The sequence below is a fragment of the Pan paniscus genome, chromosome 1 (genome assembly GCF_029289425.2).
Source record: "Pan paniscus chromosome 1, NHGRI_mPanPan1-v2.0_pri, whole genome shotgun sequence".
In the NCBI taxonomy this organism is placed as follows: domain Eukaryota; kingdom Metazoa; phylum Chordata; class Mammalia; order Primates; family Hominidae; genus Pan; species Pan paniscus.
The window spans coordinates 39235385-39253136 of record NC_073249.2 but is presented as its reverse complement, the minus strand read 5'-3'; the positions used below and the strand labels follow the sequence as shown (position 1 = coordinate 39253136).

Here is a 17752-nt window from a genome sequence, read left to right as displayed (position 1 = left end):
TCATTATACTTTTTATTTCATTTTATTGTCTTTAGTAAGGCTAGGATCTTCACTAGCTGGTATCTCCACTACAGTGTTGACTAAAAGTAGTAATAATTGGCAATTTCAAAGGGGAAACATTAACATTTTTTGCTATTAAGTACGATGTTGCATGTTGCTAGATTTGGTTTGCTGATGTATATTTAGGATTTTTTCATCTAGATTCATGAATGAGAAAATCTTGTAATTTTTCTTTTTTATAATGCCCTTATTAGATTTTGGTTTTAATATTTTGCTAAATTCTTAAAGGAAGTTGAGGAGTGGTTTCTCTTTCTCTAATATCTGAAAGAGTTTGTGTAAAACTAGCATTATTAATTAGAATTCACTAGTGAAGCCATCTAGGCCAAAGTTTCTTATTTTTGTTTTGTATGTGTATTTTGGAAAGGCTTTTAATTACAAATACAATTTCTTTAGTAAGACTGTTTCTGAACAGTCTTCCAGCGTCTCTTCTGGTTGGTAATAACTTTCTAGAAAGATGTCTATTTCAGAGGTCTCCGACCCCCCGGCCACAGACCAGTACCAGTCCATGGCCTGTTAGGAATGGGCGCTGCACAGCAGGAGGTGAGCAGCAGTGGGCTAGCGAACATTACAGCCTGAGCTCGGCCTCCTGTCAGATCAGTGGCAGCATTAGATTACCCTCTACACCCTGTCCATGGAAAAATTGTCTTCCAGGAAACTGGTCGCTGGTGCCAAAAAGGTTGGAGATCGCTGGTATATTTCATTCAAATTACAAATTCACTAGAAGAAACAACTTTCTTCTAGTATCCTATCCTATTATTTTTTCATGGTCTCTAGAATATGTAGTGATGTCTCCTTTTTCATTCCTGATCATTGTTATTTGTCCCTTTTTTCTTAATTGGACTCTCCAGAAATTTATTCATTTTATTAGTCTTTCAAATCACTTATTTTTATTATCATTTAGTTACCTATGGGTTACTAAAAGTATACCTTTAATTTCCAAAAAATATAGATATTTTATTCTCCTCTAGAACAGAGTTTGGTTTTCTAATCAATCAAAATACATTATGAATAATTTTCGTCATTTGAAATTATTATTTGCTTTAATTAAAAAATTCTGCGTACTTGGGAAAATTATATTTTGTAGTTATTAGGTATAATATTCTGCATATGACCATTAGGTCAATTTTGCTTATTGTGATATTCAAATCTTCTACATCCTTATGGTACTTATTTGTCCACCCATTTGGTCAGTTACTGAATTTGGTCAGTTAATGAGGGAAGTGTGCTTATGTACCCAGTGATTATGGATGTCTGTGTTTCTCTTTCTAGTTCTGGCCATTTTTGCTTTCTGTATTTTGAGTCCATGTTATTAAATGCATCCAAATTTGGGATTATTTTACTTTTTAGTAATTTCAATGTTTTATCATCATTTTGTATACTTCTTCATCTCTAGTGGTGATTATTGCCTTAAAGCCAACCCTGACTGATACTAATGTAACTACATCAATTTGTTTGATTATTTTTTACATGATTAATTTTTCCCATGTTTTTCAACTTTTCTATATCTCTGTGTTTTAGATGTTAGCTTATAAATAGCAGGTAGTTTTGTTTTGTTTATTTAAAGGCACAGTTAGGACATTTGATGTATTGAGTCTAAATCTTTGTCAGTCTTTTAAGGTTGCTAATCTTTAAACAATAATTTCTCATATTCAAAAAACAGTTTATTAGCATCTATAAGTTTAAGCAACATTTCTCTGATTTCTTTATAAATATGCAGGGATTTATGAAATCTTCTCATTTCCTATTACTTCTTTGGCTTTTACATAATGAAAAGAAATCCAGGGGCTAAAATATGCTAAGGACAATAATTCTAATCTGGTGTTTGGTTTGCAACTCATCTTTATTGTGATTTACCTACCTAATCCAAATAAACATGGCATAACAATATATCTCTTAATATATCTCTCTTGCAAAATACTATAAAAATTTTATTATTGATTACAGGGCTGTGACTCCCAAATGAGCGTGTCAGAAATGTCGTGTAGTGAAAGTACATCCTCATGTCAGTCTCTTGAACATGGCTCAGTTCCAGAAATTCTTATTGGCCTGCTTTATAATGCCACAACTGGAAGACTATCAGCAGAAGTGATAAAAGGCAGCCACTTCAAAAATTTGGCAGCAAACAGACCACCCAGTGAGTGAAAAATAATTTTTTTAATTCTAATGTTTTCTGCACTTTTGGGACTGTCAGTATTAGGGAGTTCAATCCTATCATTTAGTCTTAACCAATTGAAATGAAATGGTGTAATCATCAGCTAATCTGTTTCATGTTTTCTATTTCCAGTCATTTGGGAAGTAGAAAAATTTGAAATTCAAAGTATTCATAGTAAGGTGACAACTTTTAATTTTTCATAGTATCTGCAGAATAAATTATCTCTATCATAGCCATTATCTTTTAATGCCAGAAAAGGTTACAGGGCCTTTAAAAGTGAGTAATGTTCACAAATATGAACAGGAATGTATATAGCTATTGTTGTTAACTGAAGAGTAATGTGTTTTCTATCTGCATGCAGTACTGTGAACTATTTTATTTACTTCTATATTTTCCTTCTTTCTCCCTTAACGATTTAAGAAGAAACTATTACTTCACTTTTTTTTTTTTCTCCTTTAATATTATAACCCAGTACTGCCAGCAGAGACTTTTCTTAGATGGAATGGGCTTTGCTCTTACCAGGACAAACAGAATAAGGAACAGTTTGCTGTTTACCCTGGATGCTAAGAAGGGAAAGCTAGATAGCATACCTCTGCCCTGACTATATGCGTGTTATGCCTGTTACTCTTCTCTCTCTGGATCTCTCTCCCAGTTCAACAAGGCCAGGGTAGGTTATGGGAGGATATTGAAATTGTCACCCAATATACCTCTAAAATGTTGGTACCTAAAAGAGGTAAACTGGGAAAGTGGCAGCTTCTTTTTTTTTTTTTTTTTTTTTTTTGGAGACAGTTTTGTTCTTATCGCCTAGGCTGGAGTGCAATAGCATGATCTCGGCTCACTGCAACCTCTGCCTCCAGGTTCAAGTGATCCTCCTGCCTCAGCCTCCTGAGTAGCTAGGACTACAGGCACCCACCACCACACCTAGCTATTATTTTGTATTTTTAGTAGAGGCGGGTTTTCACCATGTTGATCAAGCTGGTTGCAAGCTCCTGACCTCAGGTGATCCATCCACTTCGGCCTCCCAAAGTGCTGGGATTACAGGCGTGAGCCACTGCGCCTGGCCCAGCTTCTTTATACTTACCTAAAATTAAAGCTGTTAATGCCGTAAACTAAAAATTTGAAATGAAATCTGAAATAATAATGCCACTTTAAATTTTCTTAAAGAATTCTCACAGACTTCTTAATGCCATGTTTTATTCCAAGAAGCAAGTAATTATTATAGGAGGGGGTCCAGGCGCAGTACCTTACGCCTGTGATTCCAGCACTTTAGGAGGCTGAGGCGGGAGGATCACTTGAGCCCAGGATTTCAAGACCAGCCTGGGCAACAAAGTGAGACCCTGACTCTACAAAAAATTTAAAAATTAGTCAGGCATGGTGGCTTGAGCCTGTAGTGCCAGCTACTCAGGAGGGTGAGGTGGAAGGATCGCTTGAGCCAGGGAGATCAAGGCTGCAGGGAGCCAAGATTGCACCACCGCACTCCAGCCTGGGTGACAGAGCAAGACCCTGTCTTAAAAAAAAATAATTGGCCAGGTGCGGTGGCTCACGAGGGCCTGTAATCCCAGCACTTTAGGAGGCCGAGGCTGGTGGATCACGAGGTCAGGAGATCGAGACCATCTTGGCCAACATGGTGAAACCCCATCTCTACTAAAATACAAAAAATTAGCTGGGCATGGTGGCGCGTGCCTGTAATCCCAGCTACTTGGGAGGCTGAGGCAAGAGAATCACTTGAACCCAGGTGGTGGAGGTTGCAGTGAGCTGAGATTGCGCCACTGCACTCCAGCCTGGTGACAGAGCAAGGCTCCATCTAAAAAAATAAAAATAAAAATAAATAATATTATTAATTAATTAAAATTAAAAAATAAAGGAGGGGTAACTTTTTTATCCTTGAATTTAACTCTTTCTAGTTGTCATAAAAATTATTTATTCAATGGAAGTAAAAAGTTACTATAATATATTGGGTTTGCCCCAAATAATATTGGAAAGCTTGCTTCTTACATGTATCACAGAAGGTGTCTATCCCTGACTTAAAAGTCTGAAGGCTTAAATTCATATTTCTACCCTTGGACAGTTGACCTCACTCCCCTAAGTCTGTTTCTTTATAGGTAAAATTAAGGTCATGTCTCTCACAGGGTAAGTGTGAGACTCAAATCAGATAAAGGTGCATAAAAGAAGGATGGAATTATTATTGTTCCCTTTCTCATTTCAGAAGGAGAAATTGAGTGAGAGAAAAGAAGCAATTTCTAGAATAAACAGATTTGGTAGTGTGACTTGATCATCTTCATTAGTATAGACTTAGAATGCAAACTCAAAAGGCCTGGGGGATAACTGAAATGAGTAAAACTCATAGGTGAAAGATGGGGAGATGGTGAGGCCTGTGACAAACATAAGAGTGCACACCCTGCCAGAAGACTTTCAGATTCACAGATTGTTAGCACTGTGCTGGATAAATAGAACATTGTTATAGGGTCACATTGAGCCCCCAGTTATCAGTTTGCCACTCGTGCTTTAGCTAATAATTTACTACATTTTTTTGACAAATATTTAGCTGGAGATGCTAAAAAATAGAATGAAATGATATGTTTGCCTTTCTATCCTTACTGTAGTCACTCTGATAGAAACAGAGCAACAAGGATCACAACTAAAAGGGAGGTCTGGCCAAGCGCAGGGTTGGATAATAAACAGATGACAAAAGATTAACATCCGCGACACAGAGTCAATGTTTCAGGTTACAGAATAGGTATAGCAATTGCCATTATTTTACCATTAGATCTTCAGTATAAGGATAATTCATGATGTTAGGTGGGAGGTAACTAGAAAGTAAGTATAAGTCAATTTAATTTTATGAAAGTGAAATATTTATAAAGTAAAAGGTAAAAACAGTTTTATCAGTTTGTCCTAAATAGTATATATTATATAAGATTATAGCCCCTCATATATACCTAGGTTCTAAGCTTTGAACTATGTTATAGACTGAATAATCCCCATTTTTCCAAAGAAAGAGCAGTATTCAAGAGCAAAAAGTTTAATAGTCCTATTTTGTTTTGCATAATTAATTTATATATATTGGGAATAATAAAAGTATTTGAAATATTAAATTGATACATTTTAAATTTAGCAATAATAGTAAGCATAATAATAATAATTCTGATGATCTTTATAATTACTTATTCAGTCTTTATATTATAGTCTGATAATATGCATGATTCTATGTTCAATGTGCTTTAGACCAAGAGGATATCATTAAAAAGATGTCCCCCTTTAAAAAAATGTAATTTTTGTTTAAGATTACACAATAACCTTAAAAATTCTCATCCCATTAAATTTACCCAACATCCTTTTTGTTCAATCCTCTATCTGAATTAAAATGCTAAAGTTCTGTGTTCTTCCACTCCAGTGAACAGTGTTTCCTCTTTAATTCTAACCTTTGACCCTCTTTCACCCAACGATTGACATCTGGTCATTATTTCTTTTACTGCTTTCCACCCCCTGTTGTCAGATGGACTGTTCTGTTGTCTAAAACACTTGATAGGTGGACAGGTTTATATAATCCGAGGTGAGTTCCTGTAGAGGCTAATTGGATGTTGTCTTTTCATGCAAAACCAAAATACCCTAAAACTTGCCAGCAGTGAAGCTGTCCACCATGTTGGTTTCCAAAACAATGCACATTTATTATCTGTGGTACTTTAAATAAAACTAACTTAGAATTTATCTCTGATTATGGATGATGGTATTCAGAGCATATATGAAATAAGCAAAACTTTTTAAAATAAAAATTTTAATTTTTTCATTCATTTGTACTTTGATTCATACAACAGAAATAGATATTTCCTGATAAATATTGCAATTTTCTTTAAAATTAATTGAAATTTTGAGATGAAGTACACATGATGGATCAACATGCTGAAGATCATTTGCATGAGTCTAAAAAACTTGAAAACACAGTCTTATAAAGAAAGGATTTGTCTCCCAAATAATCAGGCAATGAACTGTTATGTTTCACTTCGTACACTAAACATCACATCAATTTTTTTTGTAATTCATAAAAATAGTTCAGATATCATTCTTAAAATTTTACATTAAATTTGTGCCAAAAAACAATCCTATAGTATTTTAACTATCCTGAAAGCACATTAAATGTACTCTTGCATGAAACCAGGAGAAAGTTTTACTTGGTTTGCTAAACTTTGAACCTTTAATGCATTTGGCTTCATTTTTGCCCTTAAATGTTTTTAAAGTATATTTAAAAACCACATCCATGCAGAGATTTTTTTTGACATTTCATCCTAAGCTGTTTTGATGTCATCTTTGCATTCTTGTCTTCCTCTTTTCTCTTCACCATTTGCCTTCATTTCTATTTGTTTGTTTATTCTTATTCTCTGAAAACAGTGGAATGCTTTACAGTGTTGTGGCTAATTGAGCTTGCTAAGTGTTTATTAATGCTATGATGTCCTGCTTAGTGAAGCTAAATGGGAATGGGAATGGGCAGGGGAGGGTAGTGGGAGGTCAAGGATGGGGTGGGAGGGTGGAGGAAGGATTATGAGGTATACCTTTAAATTCTAACTATTACATAGAAATAGTAAGGTTAAGATATTATTACTACCAAAATATTTTTGGCCTATTTAGCATTCTCTGTATTTGTTACATATTATAAGCATCTACATCAAAATGGAATTGGTCAAATGTCCATTAAACATGGTATACACCATATCCTTATAAAGTATAAATACTTAATTTTCTTAGCCTATAAGAAAATTGTTTTGAGTTTGTTTCAAATGATATTTGTGATATGTTGTCTTTTTCTTCTTTAGATACATATGTTAAGTTAACTCTGCTGAATTCCATGGGTCAAGAGATGTCCAAATGCAAGACATCCATCCGCAGAGGGCAGCCAAATCCAGTATATAAGGAAACTTTTGTTTTTCAAGTGGCCCTATTTCAGCTTTCTGATGTGACACTCATACTGTCTGTGTATAACAAACGCAGCATGAAAAGAAAAGAGATGATAGGCTGGATTTCTTTAGGTCTCAACAGCTCTGGAGAAGAAGAACTCAATCACTGGACTGAAATGAAAGAGTCAAAAGGACAGCAAGTATGTAGATGGCATGCGTTGCTAGAGTCATGATGAATAGAATAAGCAAGCAGTTACCATCAAAGGCAGCATATTTCCAATTCCAACATTACTATTTCTACCAAGTCACCATTAGAAGAGCTGTTCTTTGAAGAATCATATTCAACCTTCTACCAAAATGCTTTAAGTTCTATGGAAAGAACATCTCATACTGACATAAATGAAGAAAATATGTGTATCTAGTAGAGCTTGTTTAGGAAACTGAGAAACGTACATTATCATTGCTAAACTAACAGTCCTCCAGAAATTTAATAAGATGTTTTTGATTTGAAGTTAATTTTAATTTAGCAAAAGAGCCAGTCATTTTATGAAAAATCAAAATTATAAGTGATTTTAAAAACCAGAATTTTAGTTGCAATACAATTTTAATATCACCCTACATATTATTTATAAAACATAGTTTGAATGGCCAGTCCCTGGTGTTTGTAATGTTCTTTAATATGAAAAAGTAGTTCTCCAACTCTATCATAAGTCATATCTAATGGTGAAGGGTTTCAGTCACATTGAAAATTGTTTTATTTCAGGCATGTTCCCTTTGTGCACTTAGTTTCATTGTGCCTCAGTTCCTCTCAAAAGCACTAAATCTAAGTGCAAACAAGTATTCATTTTCATACAGGAATTTTTTTAATATGTTATTTTTTTAAAAGTTCATTTTTCATTTGCCTCCGCTTTTGCCTGATCCAAAGAGACCAAGTCACTGTACTGGTCCCTTGCAAGTCTTCTAGACAGGTTGTACTGTAGAACTACGTAACTTTCTGTTGAAAGCACTTCCTGTATTCTTGTATTCCAATGTAGGAAGCTAATAGAGCAGGACTTTACTTTCAAATTTCTTTCAGTGATTGACTCTTCAAAATTGCAGTAGTGTGAAAATACATTTTTTACAAACTGAAAATACAGTAGATAAGCTGTCGAAAATGGAAAACAATTCAATTTTAATTTTCTGCTCTGAGTATTTAGTAACCAACACTGTGTAAAGCAGGTAGCATTCAAAATAAGAAACTGTTCTCTCTCTAAATCTTCACTCTTACTTCAATTTATATTTGTGATATGAAGACTATCCAGTTCTCAGTTTGAATTGGAACATCATGTTAAAAACAGTTATGAGATTCCTTATGAAGTTTCTAGTAACTTGTAACTAGACTTTATGAAATTAACAGATAAAGTTCTTCAACGTGATGTCATCTTGTGCCTTTCATGTAAGTTAAATTTGCTCATACAGCTTGAACGTTGTATTTGCAAAATTAAGCCTTCGATTTTTATAAATGTAAAGATTCCTCAGAACAGTGTTGCAAGATCTTTATTTCCTCTGAAGTATGTAAAAGTTGTATAATGTGCTAACTTTTTAATGGCAAGGCACTTTCATTTGTTTTTATATTTAGGAACTCTAATCAGGAATATTATAAGCTGTTTTATTTTTAATTTTGCTTCTTACCTAATATGTCATTTTATGCATATACTTTATCAGAGTATGTTTTATATATATTAAAAATAGTTTCTTTTTTCTCCTTCTCATTTCTAGTTAAAATAGACAAAAACATACTATTTACCAGTTACTAAAAAGCAGTATATCATTGCTTCTAGTCCCAACTAAGTACTATATATTATTGTAAACTAGAACTTGTTATTACCATAATAACAAAACAATGCATAGATATTACTTCAGCTTGGCTGTACTGAAAGGCCTTAAAAGAAACCCAAAAAGACCGTGAACTTCTGTATTTTTTTAGTTTAAAAAATGGCAGCTCTATGCATTCATACGCATGAATTATAAGAAAAAATACAAATGCTATATTGGATGACATGAGGTTTGAGAATGTGTGTTACAGGGCTGCATTAAAGGGAAAAATCCATCTTTTATTGTTACATCAATGAGCTTTTTCCAGGATTTTTCAAATAAACAAGTAAGAGTTAGAACCTGAATCAAATGGCAAAATATCTCATTTAAGTGTTTTCAGCAACAGTATGAAAAAAGACTTGAAGAGGGGATGTAGATTTTACTGAGAAATTGGACTTAGGCATTTGAAGCTATAATGATCTTATTAGACTTTGAAACAACTGACTGCATTGCTAACAACTGTTATCTTCCTAATAAAAAGAGTTATCAGTCTTATCTGTAACTGTAACAGAGCTTAGTGAAACACATTAGTAAGACCAGCTTGGTGCTTTCACTCTTAGTGAGAAAAAGACCTAACTAATTGTTATTTGTTAAATCTACCTTTTTTCAGACTATTCCCAGAATTGTGTGTGTGATTTGATACATCCCTAGGGATTTATCTGGCATAAGTATCAAATCCTTCATGGCTTAAAAATTAATAAACAGTTTTTTAATATTTCTGGAAAGACCCTACCTCCACCCCAGCTGCCAAGTCCTCAAAGATTATAAATTATCTATATGAGTGTATGTATCTGTATACACACATGCACCATTACACATACAACATAAATATGTATATGTATATTCATTTGTAAAGGCAAAGGTGCCCTGGCTTTTTCAGATAACTGAATAGAAAAACATTTCATACATTTAGGATTATTTTTCTCCTCTATGTATTTACTAGATATTATATTTGGTTTGGGTTGCTTTCTGCTGTTGTTCTCCTTCACACACAGCAAAATATACATTTGTTTCTGTAGATTGACACAACTTATAGTAATTACTCCCAAAAAGTTGTCTGTTCTTTTAGAAAAGGATTAAATAAGGCTCAGGGGACCCACTTCACTCTACTGAATCTAATGTACGAGACAGTACTACTGCTTTTTTGTGTGCTTGAATTTGCATGAAAGCTTAATAGCAAAATCTTCTATCTCAGTAATTATAGCAAATAGGGACCCACTGGTAGGGAGCAGGTGTTGGCTCAGAAACCTGAAAAAGACAACCCACTTTCATATAGTTCTATTAAAATCCCCTAAGTTTTCTAATAAAATGATATAGTCCAAATATGGCAATCGACTGGCATTTATGGGAGCCTCTAAACCTGGAATTATGGGGTTTATTTTTCTCCCAAATGAGCTGCAAAAGATAATTATTGCTGCCCAGTAAACAAAATGTATGTCAAATCAGTAAAGAATTTGTTTAGCATAATATTGCCTTATCTTTCAGAAGCTTTCTTCTATATTCTTGTGTCTTCAGTACAATCCACTTTTGTTTGAAATCCATTTGCATATTATCTTACTGTGCATTTAGTGAATTCTCAATAATGTTGTATTTGCTGACAAGAATAATAAATTGGACCACAATTAAAAAAAAAGAAAACCCAATGAGAAAATAACTACCTGATTAATATACACATGTTTAAATGTAGGGCCTGGTAAAGCAGTTTCATCCAACCTAGCGAAAATGCCCAGGGCTGTTTGTTAAATCATTTGCTTGATACCATCATCATTTTCATTTCACTTATCAAGTGAATCAGAAGCATAATCAATAACTGCAAAGTAAGATAGTACCAATAGGAGAAAGAGGTAAAAGAATTGAGAGTGTTTGTCAATATGAAGATGTGTGGGGATACTGAATGATATCATAGTCTTTCCAGTGAAAGAAAAAATAGGCTATGGGAAGATGTAAATTTTTGATGGAGTAAGAACAGTGGTCACCACCAAGTATTTTTCAACATCCCTCTCCAGCTATGAATAGAAAGGACACAAATTCATTTGCGTAAAATTGCCATTTGCCTACATAGACTAGACAATTCACAGATTTTTCACACAGTTATTATATATATAGTTATTTGAGTTATCACTATATTATTTCACATTGATAGTTTTTATTTCTAATTTTGTTTCCATTCACTGTCCTCAGTTCATCTGTGGCCTACATTGAAGGTAGCTGTCAGTATTATTATTGCCAACCATATTTAATATTGAATACAAGTTTAAGCATGCTGCAAAGCATTTTCTAACGTTAATTTTAAAACATTGTCTCTGCCCTCCAAAGTGATGGTTAACAGCTATAATTTACTAAGATCTAGCACAATAATTTATTACTTGCTTGATTCTCAAAACAATACTGCGAGGTAAGTAACGTTATCAACATTTTATTGATAAAGAAACTGCAGCATGAAGAGGTTAAGCAGACTTTCCCAAGGTCATTCAGTAAGTAAGTAGTAGAACTGGGATTGGAACCCAGGTGTAAATTACTCTAAAACCCATGCTATGCATGTTGCATTTGCCTCCCTGTTTGAAAAAAAAAAAACTACTTAGGACATTATATTTATCAATAATCCCACTCACCTTGATTGAATGGCAGAACTAAGGGGGAAAAAACAGCTGGGGAAAGAGAAAAGACTAGAAAAGAAGATCAGAAATTTTTTTTCTTCTCAGGACACAAATGGTGGTACTTTTGTGTCATTTTGTAGATGACTTTGATTTGCAAAGATTTGGAATTGATTTATTCTACCAGTTTAGCCTATACTTATATTCCAAAAGCATATTAATCAGTTCTGCTCCTTGACCACTTTTAGGAATCCAAGGTGTTTTAATTGTTACTTGACCCCCTTACTACTCTATGAAGGGCATAACCTGTGTCTAGCCCATATCTCACTCATATCAGTGGTGAGACAAAAGATTTGTCTTCCTCTGTCCTCTCATTGCAATTTATTTATGTTTTATTCTCAATTTTATTAAGATTTGTCAGGAATTACAGCTAGTTTATTACATATGTCTCTCTTCCCCCTAGGTAAGTAGTCAATGCCTTGTTAGTATCTTTCTGTACCCCTTTGCTTATAGTAGGCAGACAGTAAATATTGAATTGAACTAAATTCCCTGTGGAAGAAGCCAGTCACACTATTACATGAGTCTTAGTTTTTATGAATCTTGTGTTATGTATGGATTTATTTATTCCTTCAGTTAATGTATATTTAAGAGTACTAGATATGTGCCATGTGTTGTTGTTCCAAGTGCTACAGATGCAGAGATAATAAATTGGTCGAAGTCTTTGCCCTCATGGGGCCTACATTCTAAGGTAGGAAGATGGCCACAGAATGGGATAATTTCAGTCTAGTATAATGAAGCATTAAGATAGGGGCATGCATAGAGTACCGTGGGATTTAGTAGAAGAGTGCAACATGGAATTCAAAAAAATCTTCCTGGAAAAGATAATCCCTGAGTTGGGTCTTAAAGAACAAATACATGTTAGACTCCCATCAAACTTGAGGACACACGTTCTTTCCAAGAACAAAATGTAAAATAATGGTTTCTAAACTGTAGTATCCTTAAGAATTATTTTGAAAATTTAACTTGGGCCAGGCGTGGTGGCTTACACCTGTAATCCCAACACTTTGGGAGGCTGAGGTAGGCAGATTACTTGAGCTCAGGAGTTTAAGACCAGCCTGGGCAACATAGCAAAACCCCATCTCTACCAAAAATTTAAAAATTAGCTGAGCGCGGTGGTGCATGCCTGTGGTCCCAGCTACTCAGGAGGCTTAGGTGGGAGAATCGCTGGAGCCTGGCAAGTCAAGGCTGCAGTGAGCCAAGATAGCGCCACTGCACTTCAGCCTGGGTGACACAGCAAGACCTTGTAGAAAGGAAGGAAGAAAGGAGGGAGAGAGAGAGGAAGGGAGGAGGAGAAGGGAAGGAAGGAGGAGACGGGAAAGAATGAAGGAGAAGGGAAAGAAGGGAGGGAAATTTAACTTGTATTCCAAAACACCTCCAGAGATTCTACTTCATTTGGCCTGCAAGGGAGCCCAATAATCTACATTTTATTAAGCTCTCCAGGAAATTCTGTCTGAGATCTATTGATGTAGTATATTAAGTGTATTACATAGTATTATTCATGAAATGTTTCAGTGCCTGTAGATCAGACCTTTAAGTGTGATAGTGATAGTAATAGAGAGATTAAGACTAGGATTAATGTTATTCATCTTTTTCTTGTGCTTCCTTAAAAAGGAAGATATTTAATGAAAAAAATTAATATTTAATAATGAGTTTCTGTACATTCACATTCAACATACATTTTTCAAAGTGTTTCTTGGTATAATAAATATGTTGATTTTATGGCTTCCAAAAATTCCTTTCTATTACTGTTCAAATATTTCCTTCTAAGTTATCTTTACAATGATGGATATAAAGTGAAGAATGGGGAGGTATTTATCAAGTAATTTCTTTATCAGTATCCTAAATGAAATAAGACTGACCTTTGAGCAAATGTGTAGTAGCAGCCATAGGTGCTGGCATGTTTGCATTCTTGCATACACTAAGATTTCTTGCTTCCCTTTATCATCATCTAAATGGCTTCATTGTCATCACACTCATCAGATGAAATGCAGTACTGGATTCTTCTCTAAAAGCAGTGATTCTGTGACTGCTGCTCTAAACTCTAGTTCCTTGATTGTTTTGTTCTTAGGATCCTTTGTTTCAAATAGCAAGTTAATACAGCAGCCTCAGGACCTTCTCTTTCTCTCAGAATAAATGCTGTGGATAAGGTACATCTGAGTTTCCATTTCCCCTCATTTCACATATAGCCATATTTTCTTCTCTGATGTAATATTTTGTATTAACACATTTTACATTTTGAAGTTTTCTTTTCCCCCACAAAGGTATGTGGTTATCCCACTTAAAAATGAGCTTATTTGAATATGTGAAATAATGTTGTCATTGAATTAAGCTGTTTTGTGACTGCTGATGTATCACTGAGTTTGATTTGGTGACAGCTTGAGGTCTGGTTAATATAATCTTAAGGTAATCAGCTTGATAGACTGGAATTACTAGTTTATTATCAAAAAATGAATGTAAAAATATTGCTCTTTTCTCTCCCTGTTTAGACTAGTATGTGCCTTTTTAAAAATACTCCCTTTCTTCTTCCCTGCCTTTTTTCCCCACTCTTATTCATATACAGTCAAACTAGATACCAGAGTTAGTTCATCAAAGCTGAATAATACCTATCAAAAAGTGATACCCTGACTTTTTTCTCTTAATCACCTGTACTGGACCATAGGGAGGACCAAATAGGCTTTCTTGGGGACTACAGAAAGAGCAAAGCGTAATACTCTTTAATCATAGCATGTTTGTTGTTGCTGTTTCAGTGGTGGTGGTGGTGGTGGTTGTGTACTTACCTTGAATAGTGTGAAGTATCCTAAAATTATGTTGTGTGGGCTGGGAGCAGGAAGGAAACTGATTATTCGTCTAACAAAGGTTTGGCATAATTTTATTGTAAAATTTCAACTGTTTATGACATGAAAATTTCTAATTATAAGAACAAAGTCACTGTGGTGGCAATAGTTGTACAAGATGTTTGACATTATTTCTATGTCAGTTTGATAGTCTGTGTTATAAATTGTCTTATTAGGACCCTTCTTCACCCTCTTCTTTATTATTCTGATTATCAGTAAATCCAGTTTGTACTGTTAGACATTTGAGTTTGTCTTTTAAATATTGAAGACTATTTTAAAAAGAAAAACCATAACATCTTTCTGTTTATTACATTAACATGTGATCTCTCACCTGACGATGTGTTTAAAATGAATTAATAGATAAAATATAATACTCCGTTATATACTGAAAAAAATTTTCAAACTTTGTTTATATATTCAGATATTGCTAGCAGTTCATATTAAATATGACTATTTTGTTTAATGAGAAAATAGGAATTTTTCCTTATCTCTGAGACTTACTGCTTCTCTTTGCCATTCACATCTGGTTGAAGGTGGATGGTTTTGAACCTCGTAACATCACTTCACTCGTCAGTTTCTGAGTGTGCCAACCTCCTTCTGACGGTTTAATTTTCAGTAACAATCAAACCATTTATTCCTCAGGGGTTGGTCCTCGTAGTGATTCCTGTCCTTAATCCCCATTAGTGTTGATGGAAGTAATCCATAAGCACCAATAGGAGAAAAGGCCCATAAAGCATCAGTATCCCAGAACCCTGAAATAGGACGGCCGCTTCAGTACCCAAATGTCATTGCAATTCTAATGGAGTAGAAGCCAGCTTCTTGGAAGTGAAGATTTGAGATCATTATGTCATATTCTCTCCTTTTGGTCTCCTCCCTTCTCCCTCTAGCTTGCACATTCTTTTTATTTTAAATTTTACAGGAAGCCTTCTTTTAAAAACCTGGTTTTTAAAATTTCACATGTTGCTGTAACCAGGTGATTTCAAAACCCAGAAAAGTGAAGTACATACCATATAGTCATAAGAAGTTTGGGGGCTTTTTTGGTTTTTATGTTTTTGGTGGGTTTTTTTTGTTTTTTTTGTTTTTTGTAGTGTGGGGAGTGGGGAGGAGGAAAAGGGAGAAATCGTGCTTGTTTTGGTTTTGGGAAGTCTTTTTGGATAAATATTGAGAATATTTATAGTATTCTGTAATTATGTGACATTTGTTGTGTGAGGGGAGACCAGAGTAGCTGTTGCACATAAATCGACTCTCTTAATATTGAAGCATATTTAAACAGTTGTTTGAAGCAGAGCTAGAAATTAATGGTGATACTTCTAACAGCATTTTGATGTTACAAATATTACTTTAAGTTTATCAAGAGAAAAATTCCAGTAGTAGCTTGCGTTATAAAATTAATTGATATATTACGTTTCTGTATAATTTTATTGAAATTGCTTTTGTTTTGTGGTGAAGATAATATAGTGGCAACAATTTTGAGGAATCTTTAAAGCTGTTTGGAAGAGATGGCCAACCTTTGGCTAGATTTTTACTAGAATTTTGAAATAAGAAAGTGTATAAATATGTTTTCAGTTAAATTAGCCTTGAGGAAGAATAGTTATTATATGAGTTTTGAGGGTCTTGATAAATGTTGGGATCTACTCTGAAACTCATGAGGTTCCTCGCTGATCAATACTCTTGCACTGTATTTTATTTCTCAAAATAATGAAATTTTTATGGAAAAGCTCAATTAGTGGAATCGTTTATTCAATATTCCCTTACTCTTCTTTCTTCCTTCCTTCTTTCCTTTCTTCCTTCCCTCCCTCCTTCCTTCCTAGTTCTTTCATTTTTTGAGGCAAGAAGCTTCCTTAATAATATAGTTTCTACAGAGCTTTCTTACTTATTTTTCTAATAATGGATATAACAGTGTGATAAAGTTTAAATGCTCCGTGAGCAAAACTCTTATCAAACAACTGAAGAAATACACTGCTGATTAACCTTTTCCTTGATCTTGAATTGTCTCCAGCATATTTGCTAGTGACTCTAAACCATTAATGGATCTTATTAGTATAAACACATGTCTGTGTGGTTATCAACAGTGTTGTATTATTGTCACATTTATTTACATTTTTGGTCAAAAATATAAACGTGCGTGTGTGAAGCAGTCTGTTTTATAGAGTGAGCATATATGTAATCATTTTCATGTAATTGAAAATGTGCTGTGTGTTGCATTTTATTCTCATGTCGACTTTTCTACTGTGTATACACCGATTGTCTCGGTGCCTTTTTCCTTTTGTATAATTGTATTACATACAGAAATTGCTGACCTCTGTGAAAACAGTGTAAAAAAAGTTAAAATTATTATTCCAATGAGATTTTAATGGCAGTTTAATTTTCCAGAGAATAAATTTTGTGTGGGTTAAAAGTTATTTTTCTTCACCTTTATGTAAAAAATCTGTTTACATTTTAGTACTCACATGGAATGGGTAAACATCTGACTTCATTGATAATGATACATAAACGTCAGTCCTAATTCTTGTCATTGACAAATAAATGTTAATATGACTGCTACACAAAATAAAATAATGTCAATTACATAAGGAAATATCAAATGGATATATGTACATGTTATTTAGATCTTGGGTTTGAAAAGAATCTCATCTAAATGTGCTATAAAATATTACTCTCAAAAGGTTTGGGTCATATTATTTTCTTTAATTGTAAGTCAAATCTGGCTTCCAAAGAAAATAGACTTACAAATGCAAACATTTAAAAATATTCTCCTTTAAAGTTCATATAAATCACAAATTAAACTAAATAGCTTTAAAATGATCTCAGTATCTTCAGCTGGAATATGAACTGTTACCTAGTTTGTTCTTTCACTTAATGTGAATTTGTTGTCATTCATATCAGTATTGCTATCCTGTTTAACAAAATAATTTTCTCTTTGCCAATAGTAGTTTGTTGATTTTTAATTCTTTTTCATTAGATAGTTGTATTGTTTCCCTAAGACCTGGAGTTTAGATATTTTTCATGTTTCATTACCTTGTCCATTTTACTTCCAGCAACAAAGATTTATAACAACAGACTTAACAAGTACTATTTTGCATATGAAAAAGAATTTAAACGTTTGGTGCTCTAAAACTGAAAGAAATTAAAGTTGCTGCATCATCTAATCTCTGATTGTCTTTGAATCCTTAGTTCCATAAATTATCCAGAGCCTTTTTTAGTTAACATTTTTAAAGAGGGGAATGCCAGTGCCCAATTGGTCTAGTTGAGTTTTTTTTTTTTTCCTTTTTGTAAAGTTGTCTCTACTGAAATATAATGAAAACATGA

At 33.9% G+C, this 17752-nt stretch overlaps 1 protein-coding gene across 4 annotated transcripts in view; it reads left to right on the top strand.

Moving 5' to 3' along the window:
- SYT14 (synaptotagmin 14) overlaps positions 1-17452 on the top strand; it is a 233572-nt gene extending 216120 nt beyond the window's left edge. For 2 of the 4 annotated variants that reach the window (XM_034946008.4, XM_055108555.2), the window contains exons 7-9: positions 2005-2194; positions 5709-5765; positions 7021-17452. In XM_034946008.4, the coding sequence (XP_034801899.3) occupies positions 2005-2194; positions 5709-5765; positions 7021-7334 (561 nt within the window). In that variant the 3' untranslated portion in view covers positions 7335-17452. The remainder of the gene's footprint in view (positions 1-2004; positions 2195-5708; positions 5766-7020) is intronic. The other 2 variants (XM_034946017.4, XM_034946001.3) reach the window with 1 other exon arrangement.
- The last annotated feature ends 300 nt before the right edge of the window (positions 17453-17752 follow it).